The sequence below is a fragment of the Drosophila suzukii genome, chromosome 3, assembly GCF_043229965.1.
Source record: "Drosophila suzukii chromosome 3, CBGP_Dsuzu_IsoJpt1.0, whole genome shotgun sequence".
Classification (NCBI taxonomy): Eukaryota; Metazoa; Arthropoda; class Insecta; order Diptera; family Drosophilidae; genus Drosophila; species Drosophila suzukii.
This window is the reverse complement of record NC_092082.1, coordinates 3,904,032-3,924,635: the sequence shown is the minus strand read 5'-3', so window position 1 is coordinate 3,924,635 and position 20,604 is coordinate 3,904,032. Positions and strand designations below refer to the sequence as shown.

General features: G+C 42.7%; 5 protein-coding genes across 11 annotated transcripts in view; 2 read left to right on the top strand and 3 right to left on the bottom strand.

The window, feature by feature from the left end:
• The window catches only part of LOC108013110 (uncharacterized), a 46,266-nt gene extending 35,245 nt beyond the window's left edge, over window positions 1-11,021 (top strand). For 2 of the 4 annotated variants that reach the window (XM_036814751.3, XM_065864171.2), the window contains 14 exons: window positions 2-244; window positions 699-829; window positions 1,906-2,088; window positions 3,249-3,278; window positions 6,559-6,750; window positions 6,817-7,226; window positions 7,480-7,695; window positions 7,759-8,092; window positions 8,150-8,416; window positions 8,477-8,660; window positions 8,714-8,920; window positions 8,978-9,179; window positions 9,298-9,391; window positions 10,804-11,021. In XM_036814751.3, coding sequence (XP_036670646.2) covers window positions 2-244; window positions 699-829; window positions 1,906-2,088; window positions 3,249-3,278; window positions 6,559-6,750; window positions 6,817-7,226; window positions 7,480-7,695; window positions 7,759-8,092; window positions 8,150-8,416; window positions 8,477-8,660; window positions 8,714-8,920; window positions 8,978-9,179; window positions 9,298-9,391; window positions 10,804-10,833 — 2,723 coding nt within the window. In that variant the 3' untranslated portion in view covers window positions 10,834-11,021. Of the gene's footprint in view, window position 1; window positions 245-698; window positions 830-1,905; window positions 2,089-3,248; window positions 3,279-6,558; window positions 6,751-6,816; window positions 7,227-7,479; window positions 7,696-7,758; window positions 8,093-8,149; window positions 8,417-8,476; window positions 8,661-8,713; window positions 8,921-8,977; window positions 9,180-9,297; window positions 10,284-10,803 lie in introns of all 4 variants that reach the window. The other 2 variants (XR_005014143.3, XM_036814752.3) reach the window with 2 other exon arrangements.
• LOC108013111 (zinc finger protein 672) lies at window positions 10,744-13,383 on the bottom strand. Of its 3 annotated transcripts, none has more exons than XR_005014144.3 (5): window positions 13,022-13,383; window positions 12,440-12,965; window positions 12,002-12,379; window positions 11,762-11,947; window positions 10,744-10,977 (listed from the first exon to the last, which is right to left on the bottom strand). XR_005014144.3 is itself a non-coding variant. In XM_017078761.4 (4 exons), exons 1-4 carry the CDS (start codon window positions 13,318-13,320, stop codon window positions 11,813-11,815), a joined length of 1,338 nt encoding a protein of 445 aa, XP_016934250.2. In that variant the 5' UTR covers window positions 13,321-13,383; the 3' UTR covers window positions 11,649-11,812. The 3 variants fall into 3 exon arrangements, 1 of the variants encoding a protein (XP_016934250.2); XR_001767609.4 differs by lacking the exon at window positions 10,744-10,977 and adding an exon at window positions 11,649-11,701; XM_017078761.4 differs by lacking the exon at window positions 10,744-10,977 and having other exon boundaries at window positions 11,649-11,947.
• A 309-nt stretch (window positions 13,384-13,692) lies between these two features.
• CSN3 (COP9 signalosome subunit 3) lies at window positions 13,693-16,280 on the top strand. 2 transcript variants are annotated; one of them, XM_065864622.2, is made up of 9 exons: window positions 13,693-13,857; window positions 13,958-14,206; window positions 14,265-14,527; window positions 14,585-14,779; window positions 14,848-15,028; window positions 15,476-15,603; window positions 15,668-15,850; window positions 15,909-15,976; window positions 16,034-16,280. In XM_065864622.2, the coding sequence occupies exons 1-9, from the start codon at window positions 13,803-13,805 to the stop codon at window positions 16,047-16,049; spliced, it is 1,338 nt and encodes a 445-aa protein (XP_065720694.1). In that variant the 5' UTR covers window positions 13,693-13,802; the 3' UTR covers window positions 16,050-16,280. The 2 variants fall into 2 exon arrangements, with proteins under 2 accessions (XP_065720694.1, XP_016934901.1); XM_017079412.4 differs by having other exon boundaries at window positions 13,694-13,857; window positions 14,848-15,024; window positions 15,472-15,603.
• Window positions 16,281-16,448: 168 nt separating this feature from the next.
• On the bottom strand, window positions 16,449-17,463 carry LOC108013518 (uncharacterized). The gene has a single exon (XM_017079413.4). It carries the CDS (start codon window positions 17,028-17,030, stop codon window positions 16,794-16,796), a length of 237 nt encoding a protein of 78 aa, XP_016934902.2. The 5' UTR covers window positions 17,031-17,463; the 3' UTR covers window positions 16,449-16,793.
• Window positions 16,449-20,371, bottom strand: LOC108012885 (uncharacterized). Its single transcript, XM_017078383.4, has 2 exons — window positions 19,047-20,371; window positions 16,449-18,980 (listed from the first exon to the last, which is right to left on the bottom strand). Exons 1-2 carry the CDS (start codon window positions 19,354-19,356, stop codon window positions 18,610-18,612), a joined length of 681 nt encoding a protein of 226 aa, XP_016933872.2. The 5' UTR covers window positions 19,357-20,371; the 3' UTR covers window positions 16,449-18,609.
• Between the last annotated feature and the right edge of the window lie 233 nt (window positions 20,372-20,604).

Genomic DNA, 20,604 nt, shown 5'->3' with positions numbered 1-20,604 from the left:
GAGCTGGCCCAGTGGCACAACCGCAGCAGCTTCCTCAATCAGCAGCAGCAACAGCAGCAGCAGCAACAACAAGGCGCCGGTATCCTGGAGGACTTCACCAACTCCAGTGTGGCCCGGTCGGATCGTTATGGCCAGGACTTTAGTCTCTTCAGCGCTTATGCCAACAACAAGACCTTCATGGCCGCGCTGGAAAAGTCACTGGCCAAGGATAAGCAGAACTACACGGAGCCCAAATACTACCTGGGTGAGTTGGTGGTGTAAATAATTGAGTTTTTTAATTATAATTGGCTTAAACATGACTGGTTGGGACTGATTAGATTTCGCCTAATACCATTGTCTAAACTTTTATGCACATAATTGGTGGAATATCTAATTAAACCGAAACTGACACTGTAAAAGTTACAGGAGTTTAAAAACAACGTTGATAACAATGGATATATTTCAGGGATTACATTTACAGAACAACCAATGTTTAAATACAATAAGAAATCAAAAATATATAAATGTTTACAACTTAAAAAATTGTAATTTTAACATAGATAAATATTTTATTATAAAATCTATGTTTTCAAAGCATTTAAATTAATATAGAAACGCATCCTCATTTAATATTTCCATTACCCCATTAGCCCCAGACATTCGTTAATGACTCATTAAATATTATTTCTGGTTGTGACATCTGCTTCTCGCATTCACAGGTGACCTCATCCCCGGAACGTATTGCTCCCGGATCTTCAGCGACTGCGACAAGAAGCCCTGTCGCCTGCAGTCTCCAAACTTCCCCGGGATCTATCCGCGCAACCTCACCTGCTACTACGCAGTGCGACAGGTGAGCAAAGAGCAATTAAAACGAAATTAAACTCCAGTCAGCTAGTCTAATGTCCTGGGTTGCAAGCCGTGTCGGGCCAAAAAGGTTAGACACCTCTTACCAACGCAGGATTTTGCTGCCACTGCTGTCGGGTCATAAAATTACAGCCTCTGCCTTATTTTTATTCATGCCACAACAAAGTTCAAAAATCAGGAGAGCAAGGGAAAAAAAATTAAATGGCAATTTACATTCCAGAATAGAATGGGCTTTTATTATAATTAACTGGAGGAGCAGAGAAGCGTTCTTTGGCATTTTTAATATGCTTCTGCCCGACGGGGCTTCTCCTCGAAGGACCCGTTGCCATTGGCAATCAACTGTTAGAGGTCTCACATGCTGTGGACGTCCTTTTAAAATTACAAATTGTTTACTGCCTCCTCAGCTCACATGCCATAGAACTTGATGGGCCTATCTTTGAGAGTCACGTAGTTCAAAGTCAGGGGCAACGCTGGCTTATACAGGGATAACTGAGCTCTTGGGGTACTATAATGGAAACAGGAAATTAGAATCTCTTTATAAATAGAGTCTTTTATAGGCTCATATTTGTCAGGATATGAATAACGATAATTGAAGAATATACAGGACATAAATGTGAAAGATAAGATTCACAAAGTAGGTAACAAAATATTTTTTAAAAATAATAATTGAATTGAGTTCAACCACTGTCAATTTTGTTTTTATATAGAACCGCTTTTCTGGTATCAAGTTAAAAATGGTATAAATTAAATTAAAATCAAAATAAATGTTTGCTGGCTCTAATCCTCGAATAAATAACTTTCTCCGTTTGAATACAAACAAATACCATGTAAAACACAAAGATCAATCACCATTTACAAAAGCAGCCGGAAAATTCCGCAGCACGAGGCTTGCGTAATTTAAATGCTCCAATTAATCCTCCCATTTCCATTTACATTCCCACACCCACACCCATTCCCATTTCTATTCCTATTCCTGATTCTACAAAAGGAATGGGACTGTCAAACAAAACATTCTGTGCGCTGCGGCTCATTAATTTGCATTTAATTCTCCTGTCCACACAGCACGACGTGCCCCATGGCAAACACGCCCTGATTCTAGTCAAACAGCCCAAGGGCAATCTGGTCTGGATCTCCACCCAGGAAACGGCCATGGCGAACAAAATGGCCCCTCCGCCGAGTGCCAGCGACAAGGATAAGAAATTCGAGCCGAGGCTGAAAACATGGAATGACTGCGATTACATTCAGGTAATTAAATCTGCCTTTAAATGCACTTTGCTCCGATCTCCTCTCTCCTCTATCTATCTGTATCTTTGTATCTGTATCTGTATCTGTATCTCCCGCCTTTATCTGTATCTGAATCTGTAAATGTCCCTGCGTTGAACTCCACGGTGTTTGCATTTGCCAACTTTAACGAGAGATCCTGCATAAAAATTACTTCCTCTGTTGGCCAGTGGCCGGCAAAAACAAGGCCAGCGGGAAAATTCGGTGGGAAATGGAATACGGGGGATGTGGAAAACTGGTGGAAAAACTGCGCAAAAAACGACAAATTGAAAAAGAAATGAGCAAAAATCTGAAATCAGTTGTTTGCACTTCTTTTTTTTCCCACCGCCCGAATTTCCCCACGATTTTCCACTGTCATTGCCCCGGCATTGTGTGTTCGCCTCCACATCCGATGTCCATGTCCATGTCCTCGTCCGAGTACCAGGACGAAGTCCTCCGTCCTCCGTCCGACATTGCCTTGAGCACTCGATAGGCTTCTCTCTGGCCAGTCGCGGGAAGTGTTAATTTCGCAGCCTTTCTTTTTGTTTGCCATCGGGGAGTGGAACGAACCAGTCCTGGCACTGGACTTGCTCCGGAGTCCATCCATAAAGCCCCCAACTTAAAAGGGGCAACTTTTGGATGAGCTCTTAATGAGCGTTGTGTATGCAGAATGGAGCATAAATGGGGGATAAGCTGGCGAAAGGGGAGATATGAGGGATACGAGGTGTGGAGATGAGCTGGCGAAAGGGATATGCTTGAAAACAACTGCTCCAAGAAGTAGGTTTTAATGATGGCACCTTAATTGGATTAAAAATAAAAGAGGAACTAAAATGATATTTTAGAAGAGGGCAGTTTTATATGTGCCAGAAAACTGTTAGAATGAATAGAAAATTAATTGCTGTTCTTTGAATTACTTAAATTATACTTTAAAATCCTGAGAGTTAAGGATTACTATAATTAGAGGGTTTTCAGACATCTTTACAAATAGTATTACTTTTTCTCTAATTTTCTCAGAGCTAAAAAACTTTAGCAACTTTCTCTTTTGAAAACCACCTAATTTCAATAACTGCACCAATCTAGAATTTGCTATACAATTAGTAAATACTGAAGTATCTATAAATGTATGTATATATTTTCTCCAATAGGAAAATGTAAAGCCCAAATGGAAATCCACGGTAATGCAAAACTAAAGAAAATTCCTCGCTCAGTTCAATTCAATTCAATGCGATTCAATTCAGTTCAAAACTCATGTTGCCACAAATCAATTTTAGTCGTAGCAATACTTAGCGAGCACTTGACCTCTGACACCCAAGCAACCACCAACCACCCACCATAATCCCCCACTATTAGCAACAATTATTTGCCATCTTTCGCTGTTCGAAAACAATTAATCAAGATAAATGTATGCACTGCCCCCCCTAGAAACCCAGCAAACAGACAACAAATCAAAATGATCTGGGTAAATCGACGTCTATGGGATATCTATGGACTGGATAATATATTCATTAGCACACACGCGAGGGGAAGAATCTGTCATTGGATTTATATTAATGAACACTTGGCACGCACATCATAAATCGCACACAAAAGCAGGGGTTTCGAGGACTGGGGGATGCGAGGACATCAAGGACATTAGTGGACGTGGAACGTGCCAGGGTCCCATGTAAATAATTGCCCCGGGTATTCATCATACAAAAGCAGAAGAGCAAAGGATGCCACTCCTGATGGATTTCCCACTTCCGGGCTTCCATTCAGAGCGCTTTAAGCTGATCTGCCACAGCGGTCAAAGACACTACACCCCCTATTATACCAACCCCCATACCATCTGCATCCCCAAAAGGCAGGGGAGGAGTGAAGTGGCGGTATCTCCACTAAAACGTTTTGACGATTTCCGTGTCGAGGAATGTTGCTTTTAGTTGCCCATTTAGTCATCAGCAACTATTCAATTTCGCTCCGCAACAAAATCCTAGTGAAAGAGGGAGGCTGACCCCTGTGCTCCCTGGGCTCCCCAGTAATTCCCCCATTAAATGCTCGTTGTGGCAGCAAGGCGTGCAAATCCCTTCCTCCTTCCTCGTACCCTCCTAACCCGGAGATATGGCCCCGGCTAACCCCTTTACTTTTTGCTTATTCAGTTGGAAAGCAATCCGCTCGGACGTTAGCACCATTTGCAAGGATTGCAGGGTCCTGGGCTTCTGGGCCTGCACTCTGCCTACAAATTGTCCTGCGCTCGCCGTTTCCCGCCTCCTTTTTTTTTAACTTTTTGTCTCGCGCTCTTAAGCCAAAATGTCCAAAAGTGCTGGCCATTTTGGTGCAGCATGTGTGAATAATCGCCGGATGGCGAAAGCCCCGCAGCCTGAGATCTGCGAAAGGATAGGGAAACTGGGCACGGAAAAAGGAGTACGAACATGGGAAAAAAAGCATTTAAATTCATTAAAACAAACTATCCATTTTAAATATACATATACGGTTTTATTACATTTTTTCAAAATAATATGGGGTTTTATATTGAACATTTTTTATAAATAAAAAAAAGATGAATGGTATTTTGTAAAAAATACTAAACTATATATTTTTCCATTTTTGTATACATTTGTTGCCTTTTCAAAAGAGTTTGCTAGTTTATTTTTCTGTGCAAAAAAAGTAAGGGGCTTAAAGGAAATCCCTCCATATATACTATAACCCCCATCTGTGTCTCCACTAATTTGTACAAATGCCGCGCTTTCAATAAATTTGCGGTCACAAATTACCTGGACCACATTCACGGGTGTGCGGAGTGTGGCTCTCGGAATACCGGAATCTGGTCTGCGGTCCCTGGCATAGTTTAAATTTGCGGCCAGCTGCACAAACAAGGGTGACCCGGAAACAGAAACCTCAGCTAAATTAATGCAAAAAGTCGCTGGCCACAAAACTAATTTGTCATGCGTTGGCCAAAGGTAGAAAATGCCCCATGGACAAGGACTCAGTCCGAATGCCATTATCCACCATGTACATTGTACACCTCCCACTTTTTGCAGGGGCAACTCAATTAAAAAGCGCACAATTATGCGCCGAATGCCAAAGCCAGCAGAAACCGCACATAAATGAGAATTTTACGTTTATGGAGCTGAGATTCCGGGTATTACAGTCATACCTACGATTTCGAAAAACCTCAAAATACTATTAAATATGTTTTCACATACCGCAAAATACTGAAAGAGTTACTGAAGCGTCAGTAATGTAAATTAAATGTACTTTCCAGATCATAAAAAGTTATATCCTCCACATCTCATCTTATGAAGTACTAAGAATTAATAACCTTTTAACAACCAAAACACAGACCAAAAAATGGCCGACAGTGACTTCATTCTAGTAAAAAGCCTTTACCACAAGTAAATACTAACCATAAACACTTCACTATACGTATACTAAACGTAAACCGCATAAACATGTTTCATTCATTTAAAACAAACTTTAAATGAGCTTAAAATGTTCGACATTTAGTGGGCTTCAAGTGCCGGACACATCAAAGCCATTGTGCTCAACTACTTAGACCTCTTCGAAGTCCTTATAAGGCCCCTTTTTCCCTTTGCCAACACACCGCACCATTACTTTCCATCGTCCTGGGGAAAAGCGGAATGTAACCAAAAATCACGTATACGTACAGTGGCCATTAAGTAATATGAGAGCCAGCTGCACTTTGGATCCACTTCTTTACAGCAATTACCGTTATTTCGCACTCAGTTCGACTCAGCCCCGCCCACCATGCCGCCCCCACTTTTTTAACCACACTCGGCCTTTTGCTTCAATTACTACACTAAGAAAATTTAACAATATTGATTAATATATTGATAAAAAACAATAATTGTTTATAAGAACTGCAGTTCAGGAATCAAACCATCAAAATTAAGTAAAACGTTCTGATAAAAAGAATTTAAAAAATTAATAACTGACATTTATAATTAGTTCACATCATTATTAACCACTTATTGTTGAATTACTAAGGAAACATTTATAAAAATCTTTGGAAGAGCTAACAAAAATATACGGAGAGTTATATTAAAAGCAATAACTTTAATAAGCGAATCGACGCCATTGAATATCACTTTTTAATGAAGAACTAACTGAACATTTATCACTTGAACCATGACACCAATCAGGGGAATCTCTATACTGCTATTATAAAAACCAAGTCTTATAATAGTCTTTTATTATAATACAAGCTAGCTAGCACACATTAAATATATCAATGTTTTATAAAATATATCCTTTACTTTGACAAACCCCAACACAGAATCTCTGTTTGAGTTAGGAGTTGTTCTCCACCGTGTAGTTAGTTAGTGCCACCCACATGGTGAAATCAACAAGCACCACCCACATTTGTCGCCCGACTCACTCATTTCGCTCTCTCCTCACCCACTCTGTTCTTCTTCTTCTCTCTCTTTCTCTTCCCCCACGATGTCCTTTCGCTACCCGCAGGACTACGTGACTGTATACGATGGTTACACCATACGTGACCCCATCATATTGAAGTTCTGCGGCGGAGGTCAGGCGGTGCCGGCGGCAGTTTCCAGCGGCCCGGAGCTTTTGGTTGAGTTCAGCACGTCGCCGTTTGGCACCTTCACCGGCACCTCGTCGCAGGTCCTGCCGCTCTACGGATTCCAGCTGGAGGTGAGTTTTCGAGGTGTTGCCACCAGAGGATGAACCAGCAAACCCATTTGTTCCCTCCATCCACAGGTCGAAGTTCAGTTCGTGGACATCCAGAGTCCCACGTACTCGAAGAACAAGAAGCCCTGCGAGTTCTGGATTCGCGGAGCAGGTCGCGGCATCCTGGAGAGTCCCAAGCACTCGCTGTCTCCGAACTCCACGTGCCTGTACCACCTGCAGGGATTGGGTGTCTTCAAGACCTTTGACCACCTGAGTTTGTCGCGCCGAACGAGCAGTCAGTCGGGGATGCATCAGCCACTTTCCCGGTTTAAGGTGTGGATTTCCGTGCTGAAGTTCAACCTGGACCCGGAGTTTGGCCAAATGGATGAGACATCGGTGGGGGCAATTGGAGTGCTGCAGACGCAGGAGGATTGCAGTGGAATGCTACGCATCTGGGATGGAACACTGAGGGATGCACCCGTTTGCAACGATTTGAACTGGTAGGTGGTTTTTTCTACGATTTCTTAGTGTATGTTAAGATTCTAGTTAGTTATTTGTCAGGTAAGGTTAACGTCAAGTTAAATACTTTGGAAGGTATTTACTGGTATTACCGATTTCACAATCTAATGTTAAGGTCCTCCACAACTGTCAGAAAAAGTCACCTGGAAGGTTAATATTTCTGAAAAGCAATTCTGTTTTCCTAACGTGGTGTTAATTTTTCTATATCAAGTAACATAAATGACATCATTTCAGTGCCAGCGAGACGAGTAGCTATAATACCCTGGGCCACTATTCCCACAACGCCACCAATGTGATTGCCAGATTTTGTCGGGGCACTATTCCACGCACATGTGATCGGTCCAATATTAATGAGACCTACGCCAGACCCTGTACGATCTCCGAGAGCTATGTTTCCAGCAGCGATGCTATCACGCTTGAGCTGCGCAACACCGAATCCACTGTCTTAAGGTGGGTTTACTTTATAAAATATAATAAATATATAACAATTAAACTGTTAACCTCCTTTTTTAGACCCCTGGATTTCAAGCTGAAGTACGAGTTCATTGACCTGCATCAGGATGGTTTGCCGTGGGGTGGTGGGGAGCACGATTGCAACCGAAAGTTTCTCAGCAACTTAATGGATCGCAAGGATCCAGCCATATTCCGCAGTGTGCGCAATATCTTTCTTTTCGGAAGAGGAGGCACAAGGAACCTCAAGTGCATCTACAAATTCGAGGCACAGCGAGGGGAGCGAGTCAGGATCAAGATGAGGAAAGTGACAACCACCAATAGAGCTTGCTATTCTAAAGTGGATGAGGATATCAACAGATCCTTTTGCTATGGGGATACAAATGTTAGAATTGAGGTACGTACTAACCACTTTGGGCTGAACTCTTTTTGTAATTTCTAAATATAAACTTAGATCTTTGAGCGACCCTATCACGACTCCATTCTACTCCATCGAGGTTGCATGTGCAACTCCTCCAACCAATCCCACCTGCCTGTGGAGTACACTTCCACCAGTCGCGATGTGGAGGTGCACTTCATTGCCCAGAACATGACCACCTTGGATGATCCGGATACGGTTAATTTTGAGGGCATGTTCGAGTTCGTCAAGGCTCCAACTAGTTGTAAGGATGGTCGCCGGAAATTTGGACCCAGTGGCACTATAGACATGACCTTTGGAGATGTAAGTAGCCCTAAGAACCTAATATCATATGAAATTACATCATATGATTATCTATTTCAGGTGGAATGCCGCTCAAGACCTTGGTTGATTGAACCTTCAAATGGCAATAAGTTCTTGTACGTCCGACTGAAGGCCATATTCCTGAGCAAACACAATCCCACAAAGACTTTGAACACGACCTATGTTCAAACTGATACCTGGAGATGTGAGACTAAGTCGAGGGCTGTGCTGACCACTTCAGAGGGTAGGTTACTATCTCTTCTATGATGATTCCATTATAATCCTTACATCTCTTAGGTCTAACCATTGTGGCCTGCCCACTGAGTCCCGACTCGAGTGCCTACGAATTTGTGGAGATCTTCAGTTCCGGTTGGAATGAAAGGCCCAATTTTGCCATAGTCAATCGATCCCGAGCCATCAGCGTGGAGTTCCTGCGACCTGGCAATGGAGAGTACTCCTTCAACTGGATGGAACTGATTCCCAGGCCCACGCTCAGCATGGCTGGTGAGTTTACTAGGCCATCTTGATTTAAATGGAGTCTAATTTAATCCAATTTCGCAGAGGACTGTCAGTTTAAGTGCGCCGAGCTGGGGGCCTGTGTGAATGCCAGTGTCTGGTGCGATGGCGTAGTCCATTGCCCATCCGGCGATGATGAGACCTTCCTGCAGTGCTCGGCCCTGATGAAACTGCCCGCCGAGATCCTGGCCACCCTCTGCCTCATCTTTGTGCTCTCGTGTTGTGCTTTCGCTGCCTTCGCTTACAAGTAAGTGGTTTTATTCTTTATCCAGTGGTCACCAGCAGAAGCAGAGGATGTTGGTGACCACTGCTCTTAGTTCTCTGAATATTTTAATATTCACAAATTTTATTTTACAACTACCCAGAAAAATCAAACGCAAGCTGCGCGGCTCCTCGGTGCTGCAGACGCGACTCAAATCGCTCAGCTCGATGGACACGGCCGTTCTGGATGAAAAGGAGGTGATTTGCTGACAAAGCGACAATTCTGTGCGTTACGTGGAGATCGACCGTGTGACCACGGTCTGATGCTCGACGGCCAGTAACGTGCAGAATTGTGCCCCGGAACAGAATCAGAATCAGATACAGATACTGACACCAGAATCGCCACCACAAGCCAACCAAGAAAGACAGAAACCACAATTACAACTGACGCGAATGCGAAACGCAACAATGAAACGATCAAAAGAAAAGGCAACTCTTTTTCGAAATCAAAAACCAAAAACCAGAATCAAAATCGTTCACCTGTTTTTTAAACTGCATTTATATGAGAGCGAATCGCAGGATTTTGTTGATTCTATTTGTATTATCCTCTATTTTATAGATCGCAAGACTCGTGTTCTCCGTTTTTTTTAACTTAGTGTGTCGCGCAATTTTATAAGCAATTTTCTAGGCCTAGGGTTTTTCGTATGTATTTTCGATATGATTTCCCAAACTCGACCCGCAAACACAAGAACACACACTGTACATACTAACGATTGCGTAACACGGAAGGACGAGGACCAGAAATCGGACAGATCTGACCATTTAAAACTTCCACTAGGTTCGTGTCTTTGGTTCTTACAGAGTACTCGTAGACCTATGTAGATACAACTGTTTCCTAATAGCCTTTAAGTGTATCGTACTATGCTAATCAAAACCGACTAAATGGAGAGGAAGTTGATGAAAACGAGTTCAGAAGGGTTAGTTTTTTGGGGAATGTTTCAGAAACTCCCACAGCATTTATTATGCGGCGCACAAAAAAAAAGAAAACAGAAAGAAAAGAATAATCAAAAGAAATAAAATAAATAGTAAAAATCCAGAGGAGCAAGCGAATGGAAGGGCGACGATTAATCGACAATTCCGAGAGTAGATCGTAAGTGGAACATGTTTTACATTTTAAGATTGATGGATGCATCGTAAACGTAATTTAGTCGCCAGAGGGACGCGGTGGTTAGTCGAATATGTCAATATACATAGAAGCTAGATGAATTCGTTAGTTGTTTAATAGACGTTGTAGTGATCATGGATAATATCAGCATAATCAAAGCTAAATCAAGCCAACAATTTAGAGGTATCTCGTCGTATTCAAAGTACTCAAAAAAAACCCAGTCGAATCGAACCGATTCGAATCGAATCGAAGTCATTCAGTCAGCTCACGCCCATTGTTGTTAATGTTGTTGTCTCCAAAGTGCACAGTTCGCTTCATGCCACATCATCTAGCGCCTGCTCCCTCACCACCAAACCAACCAAATCAAATCAGATAATCAAATCAAAACCAAACCAATCTTTGCATGGTAATCCTCGTTTGTTGGCTCTGGGCTCAATGGCAGCTGACTTAATCGAATCCTTTTCTATTTTGTATTCTCTCTTTGAACATCCCTTTTGTGTCGAAGAAAAAACCCGTCGTTGAGACCAAGATCTAAGGCTCGGGGATCAAAGCAAAGCAAAATGCCCGGCCTGGCCAAAATGGAGGGAGCAGGGATCAGGGACTCCGAAAAGACAACACAGCAGAGTGTGTGAATCAGTCGAAATGATATTTTTGTTGATGCTCTTCTTTCTTTTAAGAACTGTAAATAAAACAAATAGAAGCTGTATGATATTAACAATTTTACATTGAGCGTTTTATTTTCCATTATCATGTACTACTACTCAGTTGCACTCTCAAATAGTGAACATGTTTTGATATTCGAATCAAACTCAGACAATAAACGTTAAAATCTATTCTTTTGTAACACGGTGGTAACTTATTTCCAATACTATAGCGAACAGGAGGTGCATAATTTTTAGGAACCGCCAGATCACTTGATCTGCGATCTCCGGCAGCTGATTGCATTCAAGCGTAAAGTAAATAGTTATATTAAACCAAACGTAAAGCTCAACTACTAAACTAAAGAAATCAAATTAAATATTAAACAACTTAACAAGTTATTAGCGAAACTGCCCAAATGAATAAAATTGAGAACATTTCTGTCGTAACCTAGATTAAAGAGCGCTGATCTTGAAACCGAACTGAAACCGGATGATTGCCGCCAGCAGAGTAGATTTTTAAATTTTAAATTAGTTTAAAGAAAAACCTAACTGATAAATAAATCGGAACGTGGTAAACCAGCATGACTAAATAATTCGAATGTTGCAAAAAAAATCATATCAGATTCTAAAATGATATTAAAATTAAATGGAAAAACTGAACAACTTAATAAACAAGCATTAAATCCCCAAAACAAACTGCATGAGAACATTATTTTATACAAAACTCTTTACAGCGCATTGGACATGCCCACATTCAACAAACTAAATTGTAAATGAAAACATAGTTATATGAAATAAATATACACAGCAAAAATAACTTACTATAAATCCATGAAATAAAAGATCGATTGAGTAATTTCACGTTCTATAATATTAATCCTTTAAATACGTGGGGAATTGAGTGTCCTCAGAGGGTGGGGCCGGTATGGTTACCCCACCCGTGTCCACAGCTGGTTCATGAGGCAATGAATCCACGCTCTCCAGCGGCATAAAACAGTCAGCTGATATCTAAAAAATATGGAAGTTGAGAAAACTATTTTCTAAGATAATATGATAGCTCACCTCCCCATTCTTGTCGCCCACCTTGCGGGGATACTTAAAACCAGCGGCACGCGAGGCATCCATGGAGTCCTCGCAGTTTGTGATCAAACCCTGCCGATGATCCTGCTTGTGGGCTTGCAACCGCTCGGCATTTATGGAAGTAAAGCTACAGAGATCACAGCATAAGTCTTTATAAGCTTCGGCATGATTGAGGCGCATGTGACGCTTTAGGGCATTGGCCTGGATGCAGTAGTAATCGCATTGGCTGCACTTTAGACTGCTCTTGTCCTGGCTATCGTGGCGCTGGCGGTGCTTGTGCAGGACACTGGGATCGCGAGTGGAAAACTTGCACTCTCCGCACTGCAGAGGCTTCTCGCCTGTGTGCTGACGCATGTGGATCTAGGAAAAATGTTTAAATAGTATTATGCACTATCTAGAATAAATGTAAAGAGAGCTTACTATCAAACTAGCCTTGCGTGCCGTCTTCTTGCCACACACATTGCAGATAAATGGCTTGATTTTGTTGTGCACAGTTTTGATATGCTTGGAGAGAGTTTTGCCATTGACGAAGTTGCGTTGACAAATCTCGCAGGTCTTCTCCGCATAATATTTGTTCTTCTTGGAGGCGGGAGGAGGTGCTGCTGGTTGTGGGGCAATCTCCCCGGCCTGCTCCTTGAGTTTTCTCCTCCGCTGAACGGCGGCCAACGAGCGGAGTACCCGCGGTCGCCACTTCTTGTGGACCTGCATGTGTCGCCACACGAGGGCGGAAGTTGGTGACTTGTACTGGCAATCGAAGGCGGGACACTCCAGTAGATCCACATCCACCTGGTGGGCTTTCCAAAGGTGAGCAGAGCAACGCCGCCAGTTGGGCAGCTCCATACCGCACTCGCAGCAGGAGAAGCTGCCGCCCTTGTGGCAACTTGAGTGCAGCTCCATCTTGCCAGCATCCTGGAACTTGAAGGGGCACTCCCTGCCGAAGGAGCACCTTTGGAAAATGGAGATTTGGTTAAGCGTTTCTTGTGATTTACAGGATAAACTTACGGTTCTAGCATATTAGTCCTCAAGACCAGTCGAAAATCCTTAAAGGGCATGGGCTGCATCTCACTTGGCGATGGCTTGGAGTCCTCCAATTGCTGTTCCATGGTTTGTTTATCCTGGCCATTCCTGCCGGCTGGAGTTTGTTGCTTAATTGAAGTCTTTGCTGTTTTTCTTTTGCCGTTGGGCACCGAAATGGGTTCGTAGCCATGGAAGTACACCAAATGTCCCCGGAGATCCTCCTGGAGATCATATTGGCGCAGGCACAAGCTGCACACATAAACAATTCGCGGTAAATTATCCATTTTTTATAAATTTCTTCATTTTTCGTTAAACAGAGCAGAACCACTTGTGGTTATCGTCTTGTTATCGGCACTAGAGATGATAGTTCCCAACAGCGACTATCGAAATTTGAATTCATGATTATTTTCAGATCACTTACCTTAATGATTGCTTAGAATGTGATATTGTGCAGTAAGCTGTAAACCAAGCTTAATTAAGTAAAGCTAAATGAAATTTAAAAGCAACAAGCTGCTTGCGTTTTTAAATAACGCGCCTAATCTAAGTAAATTTAGTACTACTTAGCAGTGATGGGTAACGAGAACGTTGCCCAGCGGTCTAAAACCCAGAGTTGGAAAACGAGGGTTGGCAGGAAAAACAAGAACTATCGATGAAAAATCGGTTTTAGTTCCACCTCTAATTCGTCGTCAATTTTGTTTTTCGCGAAATTAATTTTTCGCATTTTCGCAAATTAATAGGCCAAAAAGTAGTCTCGGAGTTACCTAAAATGGGCAGCGCGCTGGAAAACTATGTGAATCAGGTGCGCACGCTGAGTGCATCCGGTAAGTTGCCCAACCGGCGATCCGCAAGCCCCCAAAGAGCGGTCTCGCCGCCGCCTTTGTTTTGATATTTATGCGAATTTCGCCGGGCTTTTTACCCCAGGAAGCTACCGGGAGCTGGCCGAGGAGCTGCCGGAGTCGCTGTCGCTGCTGGCCCGCAATTGGAGCATCCTGGACAACGTGCTGGAGACGCTCGACATGCAGCAGCACTCGCTGGGCGTGCTCTATGTGCTCTTGGCCAAGCTGCACAGTGCATCCACCGCGAATCCGGAGCCGGTGCAGCTCATCCAGCTGATGCGGGACTTTGTGCAGCGCAACACTGTGGAGCAACTGCGCTTTGCCGTCTGCGCCTGTGGGTTACAATCCTATCTATCCAATGAGCCCAAATTAACTCTATGTTCTGTACGCAGTCTATGAAACATGCCATCTGTTCACCGAGTTTGTGGTGCAAAAGAACCTCAGCATCCTGGGCATACGCATCCTTTCGCGTGCCATTGACCAGATCCGACAACTGGACACCCAGCTAACGCCCATCCATGCCGATCTCTGCCTGCTCAGCCTGAAGGCGAAAAACTTCAGTGTGGTGCTGCCCTATTTGGATGCGGACATCACTGACATCTCCACCGTGGCCGCCGAGTGCAAGACGCAACAGCAGCAGCAGTCCCAGCACACGGTAATTGGGTTGGAAATTCAGTCTAGAACTTTATTAACTAATAGTTCTCCCATTTAGGATGCCAACAACGATGCCAAGTACTTCTTGCTGTACTACTACTACGGCGGCATGATCTACACTGCGGTTAAGAACTACGAGCGTGCTCTGTACTTCTTCGAAGTCTGTGTCACCACACCGGCCATGGCCATGTCGCACATCATGCTGGAGGCATACAAAAAGTTTCTCATGGTTTCACTCATCGTCGAGGGCAAGGTGAGTTTGCTAGCAATTTAGTTCCATCCATATATCAGCCTACTAATATTGTAATCTGTCGGTTGCAGATAGCGTATATACCAAAAAACTCACAGGTCATTGGCCGTTTTATGAAGCCGATGGCCAACCACTATCACGACCTGGTCAATGTGTACGCGAATTCGTCCAGCGAAGAGCTGCGCATCATCATACTCAAGTACAGTGAAGCATTTACACGTGATAACAATATGGGACTGGCCAAGCAGGCAAGTATTCCGAATGGGTTACATGATTCAAATAATAGATTTAAAATTTTTTTTTAATGAGAGCTTCTATCACTTGTAGGTTGAATAACTTACTTTTTAAAACAAAAGTCTATTTAGGTCCCTTGTTCTCTCACACTCGAAAAACCTTTTTTCTTAAAGATCAAAGAAAAACAAAGGAATATAGAAAATCAAAAAGAAAATTATAAGTATAACGCACATATACATTTTTTCAAGGTGAAACAGTGCCATAAACCATTATCTTTATACCTTGTCGTTTCAAATAAAGAGAATATTTAAATTGATGCGGAAGTTTCGCCAAAATTAATTCGGCCAACATCAAAAAATTTCCGGTCGCACTGATAAATTCAGGGTTTTTGCTAATTACAATAATACATTTCTGTTTATACTTAAATTAAATTATAAATTATAATATTTTGTAATTTTTAGGTAGCAACCTCCTTGTACAAGCGGAACATCCAGCGACTAACGAAAACATTTTTGACCCTTTCCCTGAGCGATGTGGCCAGTCGTGTTCAGCTGTCCAGCGCAGTCGAAGCAGAGCGTTACATCCTCAACATGGTAAGAAATATCATTTAATATTTATTATTTCACTCTATAATGATTTCTTTATAATCAACTGCAGATCAAGTCGGGTGAAATATATGCCAGCATCAATCAAAAGGACGGCATGGTGTTGTTCAAAGACGATCCAGAGAAGTACAACTCACCGGACATGTTCCTCAACGTGCAAAACAACATAACCCATGTTCTGGATCAAGTTAGGCAGATCAACAAAATGGAGGAGGAGATTATATTAAATCCAATGGTATATTTTGCACTTGAAATACATTTTATCCCTTATTCCTAATAACATTTATTTGTAGTATGTGAAAAAGGCTCTTGGCAGCCAGGATGATGACCTAACGTCCCAGCATCCAAAGACTTTCTCGGGGTGAGTTGTTAAAAAAACACAAACTAAGAATACTTAATAAAATTCTTTCCCTTACAGCGATCCCACAGATTGATGATAACACCGCCGCAGATCCACCAGCAGCCTGCTGCTATCATTTCTACGCTCATCCAATCCCCAACACCGTTTACCACATCTTGTCGCAGCTGCGAGGCCCAGGGCCCGAAGGCTGAGGACTCCCGCAGTCCGAACTCATCCAGCTACCACAACAACAAACTGCGCTCTAATTGCAAATTTATAGATGAACATGCTATTTTAAATAAACTATGTATAAATCTATGACTAAGTCAGGAGTTCCTTATCACCCATGTGATTGACTCACAATTTATACGTCTCGATACTGCATCGATAAGGCTGTTGTGCCTTTTCTACGCATCGATCAGGCCACATTTACCGTCCCGACCGGTTAAGTGCTTTGTACTTGCCCCCAATCTACCTTAATTGCCGTTCCATCTATCGTTCAAGTTACTTTATTTACAATATCAATGTACATGTAACCTAACCTTAGGGCAAAAAAATGAACAATTAATTGACTAGAGGACCAGCGCGTTAAATGTAGCTAATTTCTACTCGTAAGCCTAGTTTTGTGCATTTAGGTCTAATTGCTTTTATATTTCTATATACTATATGTATATCAACAGGCGTCTAGATTTTGCGGCTCGTGCGAGTGGGTGGTGTGCAGCTGGCGTTTCTCGTGCTTCGCTCCAATCGCCCGAATTAAAACCGGAGCTCCGACATCCGACTGAGATTCTCGCCACCAGTCTTCTCTCGCAGCCAGCTGCGCTGCACCCCATCCATCCTAACCGGTTTTCATGGCGTCTAGCTCCATGATGGAGGTCTTCAGCGGCTGGGCGGCGGCGGCGGAGGCGATAGGAACCGATGATAACTCGCTGCTGGAGCTGCGATACAACAGCTTGTGGACCACATTGACCAGTATGAAGCACAAAATCAGCACTAGCAGCGACATAAAGACGTAGGCCAAGACCAGCGGTGTGTCCGAAATGGGATCCAGCATGATGAAGATCGGTTTTTGCATATATGTACGATGTGTGTTTCAAAAATTTTTGTTACTTTTGACTTTGTACTCGCTTCCCCGTAAAGAAATGTGGATGAGTGTAGGTCCAAAACAACAGACAGCTCAGGTTCAGGTAAAGAGACGACGGGTCGCAACGCGTATGTTAATTAGCCACTCGATAGCATATATAGCATTTGTATGATATTCTGGAATTGTGACCGCGTCGGCGTTTCGTGTGTATGTCGCTTGACACCTGCCCGAGAACTGAAACGAGCCGAGAGCGCTAAATGAATGGAACTTTGCTTGGCATTACGTATACGCTTCGTTGCCAGACTGTTGTTCGTCCAGTTTGGTTTCTTCTCTTTTCGTTTTTGGTCGTCTTGATAAGCCTCTTGTGCAATAGAATCTGTAACTTGGGCCGAGATTAGAAAAGTTTTCCAGTTTGGAGTTCCGTTCGATTGGGAGCCGCTTTTCACATCTGGCAACTTTTCGAGAACCAGCTACATTTATAGCTCATGGAGTGGGGAATTCCAGTCGAATTCATATTCGCCTTGCAATCAAATCAGAAACGCTGCCTTCTTAATTGGCCCCGTCAATAAAGAATGAAATGGCGTCAAGCGAATTGCTTGGGGTCTCTCGCGTCGGCTAGATCTGTTTGGGGGGCTAGTGATTTCGGCAATTGGGCATGATAGCCCGGTCTGGAGAGCTCTTTATCTACTGATAAGGAATACCAGAGTCGACATGATAAGCCTCAAAAAACACGGGCCACACAAATTAAGATTGTGGGTCATGGGAGTGGGCATAAATTACTTCCTTCTTTGAATTTACAGGAAATTAGGATCTTAAAAAATAAAAAGAAATAATGAAACTCACCAAGATTTTACTTATTAGTAAACACTATCAAAAAATATAAGATTAAAATATTTTTAGTTTTTTAAAGCTCCTATAAAGGTTCTTTATATGATCTCAAATGAATTGCTTGGCCTTTTTAATTACCGCTAACTTCTAGAATTATTAACAATATCTATCCTTTTATAGCTAAACACTAAAAATTTTAATGAAACGTGACTAACTTGATCAACATTCCAACAAACACCTAATCAGTTGTAGACTTCAGATTTGTTTCGGCTATGGGTTGATATAGATTTGTTCCGGGAAATGCTGTTGGGAATGTTGATTTGTTTATTATGCCGTTAAATGCGCAATAATAACTTAATTTTAGATTACACATGGTATAAGCCTTGTTAATCTTTAATGCTTTCAATTAATAGAGGGGGCTAAAAACCTTTTTTAAAACAAATAAAATAGGGAAACAATTCCTAACTACTTTGAAAACTTAAAAATCCATGATAGAAAAACTTTAACCCCTGCTAGGAAACATACGCACGCCACTGTTCCACTGACTTTCACCTTCGTTGTCACGCGATTCCCATAAGCTGGCGTGAGCTCAGCGCCCGACCCACTGACCCACCCGTCGACCGTGGAGCCTCCACCCCAATGATCTTTATATACAATTTAATAAAACGAGTTATACCACATTTAGGCATTCTGTGGCTATATAGACGGCCTATCACCCCTATCATCCAATGCCCAAACCCGCCTAATCCGGTAGCCGGGAGTTTCGACGCGAGCCCATGGGACGACAGGCGGCGGTGTTATCCGTGCACTGGGCATCCTGGCTTTCCTTGGCCTCCTGGATCACATCTTCCAGGGTCAACTGCGCCCGGCTGTCCAGCCTCGGTTCCGGCCGCCTTTGATTGCACTTGAGCATGACCTTAAGGCGCGGGATCTTGGAGAGGTGGTCAAAGAACCGGACTATGTGGACGGATCCCGAAGGCCTTGGTTCTGCGGCAGCACACACGGGCCCATCCCGGCAGTTGCACAAGAAACTGATGGCCTTGCGGCTGGAACTCACATCGAACTCGGCGCTGACCAGGTAGCAGGGCTCCAGGGAGAGCACTATGCGCAGGACTAGAGGGAAAGAGAACCCGGGAGGAAGAGCTGGCCGAGCAAGAGACGCACTGGCACAAGGCTTACCCGACGAGGACTCCAGGATCTGCGACCGGTTCTGGATCCAAACGGAGCGCAGGCTAGGCTGATTGGAGCGCGGATTGCGGAGCGAGCCGTCCAGGTATTCCCGCATGGTCGTCGCATGGTTGGAGTGACGCAATCCCAGGAGCTGTTGACGTGAAGTTCCGGGCAGGGCGGCCAGCGGCAGGTTGTCGTACACAGAGACGTAGATCTTGTGGCTTATATAGACCACCACGAAGCACAGGATGACGATGAGCAGTCCGATCAGCAGGTAAGTGAAGAGTGTGGGTATAAAGAAGATGGCGTCCAGAAACATGGGGCCGTCGAACCGGAAGTGCTAGCTCACTGACAGGATACGCAAATCTACAGAGAGGGTTTCGGGAATCCATGGGAGGAGCTTCGGTTCTCTTGATTTTTGCAACATCTATGTAAATGTATTTATTTCTCAGTTTCTTTTTTGTATTTTTTTGTTCATTTTTTTTCTGGTTGGTTTTCTTGTCAGTTTTTTATAGATTTCTGCCTTGTTTTTTTTGTTTTTACATACGATTTTACATTGATAATATTAGGCTTTTAATTTAATTGTATTCCACTCGATCTCCACTGCCTGCATTTCGGTTTAAAGTTAATCTTAGCATGCCCTTCTTATTCCTTGCCATTTTATTTTATTTTGTTTTTCATTTCTAACCCGCCGGCGGGTTCCTTCGACGCCCAAATGGGCGTGGTCTGCACACGGCGCAGACCCCTTACAAATTTCCTAGGCTCAACCTTTTGCATTTTGCTCATTTACTAACAATGTGTCATAGCTCAAAAATCAATGCAGTTTTTATACTTCTGGGTATTCTGTAAACTTGTCAAAATTTTACCTTTTTTGTCTCGGCTTTAATGCATTTTGAAAATCGCTTTTTTGAGTTATGACTTTCTCTTCAAGTAAATTGGCGATTTGTGTGTGAAAGTGGCTGGATGAGTGTGTGTGTGTGTGTGATGTAGCAACAGCTAAAGATAATGGTCTGTCGAGCAGATATAAGCTTTACAAATATATACACACAAATTGTTTTGTTGGCTGCTTTTTTTCTGAGTGTTGTAAATGCAACTTCTCGTTTGGGTAATATTAGTTCACACAGATACACACGCACACTCACCCAACACACACGCACACACCCAGACCCTGCGATTTAATATAGATTTTAAATTCTTGTAAAGTTATCTTCTCGTTAGCTGGCAGTTGTTGGAAATGCCTAGTACATCAGTTTCGAAACTTTAGAGGTATTCCAAGAATTAAGTTTGCACTGATCAAATTTTTTCTAAACGGAAATGATAAATTTAATTTTTTAAATCTATCTCTTGAAACCAAAAACTGGAAAATATTGATCTTATAATTTCCAATTTATCATATATTGAACAAAATGTAAGTGATTACAAATCGGTTTCTTGTAAACCCAGAAAACATTTTCTAAAAAACAATTCCAAAACTGGAATACCTCTTGTATAACAGTTCAAACCAGGCATTCGCTGTGCTCAAGCTTAAATTAGTCATTAAAGAAATCATAAAACTAGGTTAAGATTA

Bases quoted from the DNA above. Each gene is read 5' to 3' on its own strand.
- LOC108013518 (XM_017079413.4), bottom strand. From the start codon at position 17,030: ATGCAAAAACCGATCTTCATCATGCTGGATCCCATTTCGGACACACCG.
- LOC108012885 (XM_017078383.4), bottom strand. From the start codon at position 19,356: ATGTTTCTGGACGCCATCTTCTTTATACCCACACTCTTCACTTACCTG. The intron at 18,981-19,046 runs GTAAGCCTTGTG...CTTTCCCTCTAG, and splicing joins GATCCTGGAGTCCTCGTCGG to TCCTGCGCATAGTGCTCTCC.
- CSN3 (XM_065864622.2), top strand. From the start codon at position 13,803: ATGGGCAGCGCGCTGGAAAACTATGTGAATCAGGTGCGCACGCTGAGT. The intron at 14,780-14,847 runs GTGAGTTTGCTA...TGTCGGTTGCAG, and splicing joins CACTCATCGTCGAGGGCAAG to ATAGCGTATATACCAAAAAA. The intron at 15,851-15,908 runs GTATATTTTGCA...ATTTATTTGTAG, and splicing joins AGATTATATTAAATCCAATG to TATGTGAAAAAGGCTCTTGG.
- LOC108013111 (XM_017078761.4), bottom strand. From the start codon at position 13,320: ATGGATAATTTACCGCGAATTGTTTATGTGTGCAGCTTGTGCCTGCGC. The intron at 12,966-13,021 runs GTAAGTTTATCC...CATTTTCCAAAG, and splicing joins AGGACTAATATGCTAGAACC to GTGCTCCTTCGGCAGGGAGT. The intron at 12,380-12,439 runs GTAAGCTCTCTT...CATTTTTCCTAG, and splicing joins CACGCAAGGCTAGTTTGATA to ATCCACATGCGTCAGCACAC.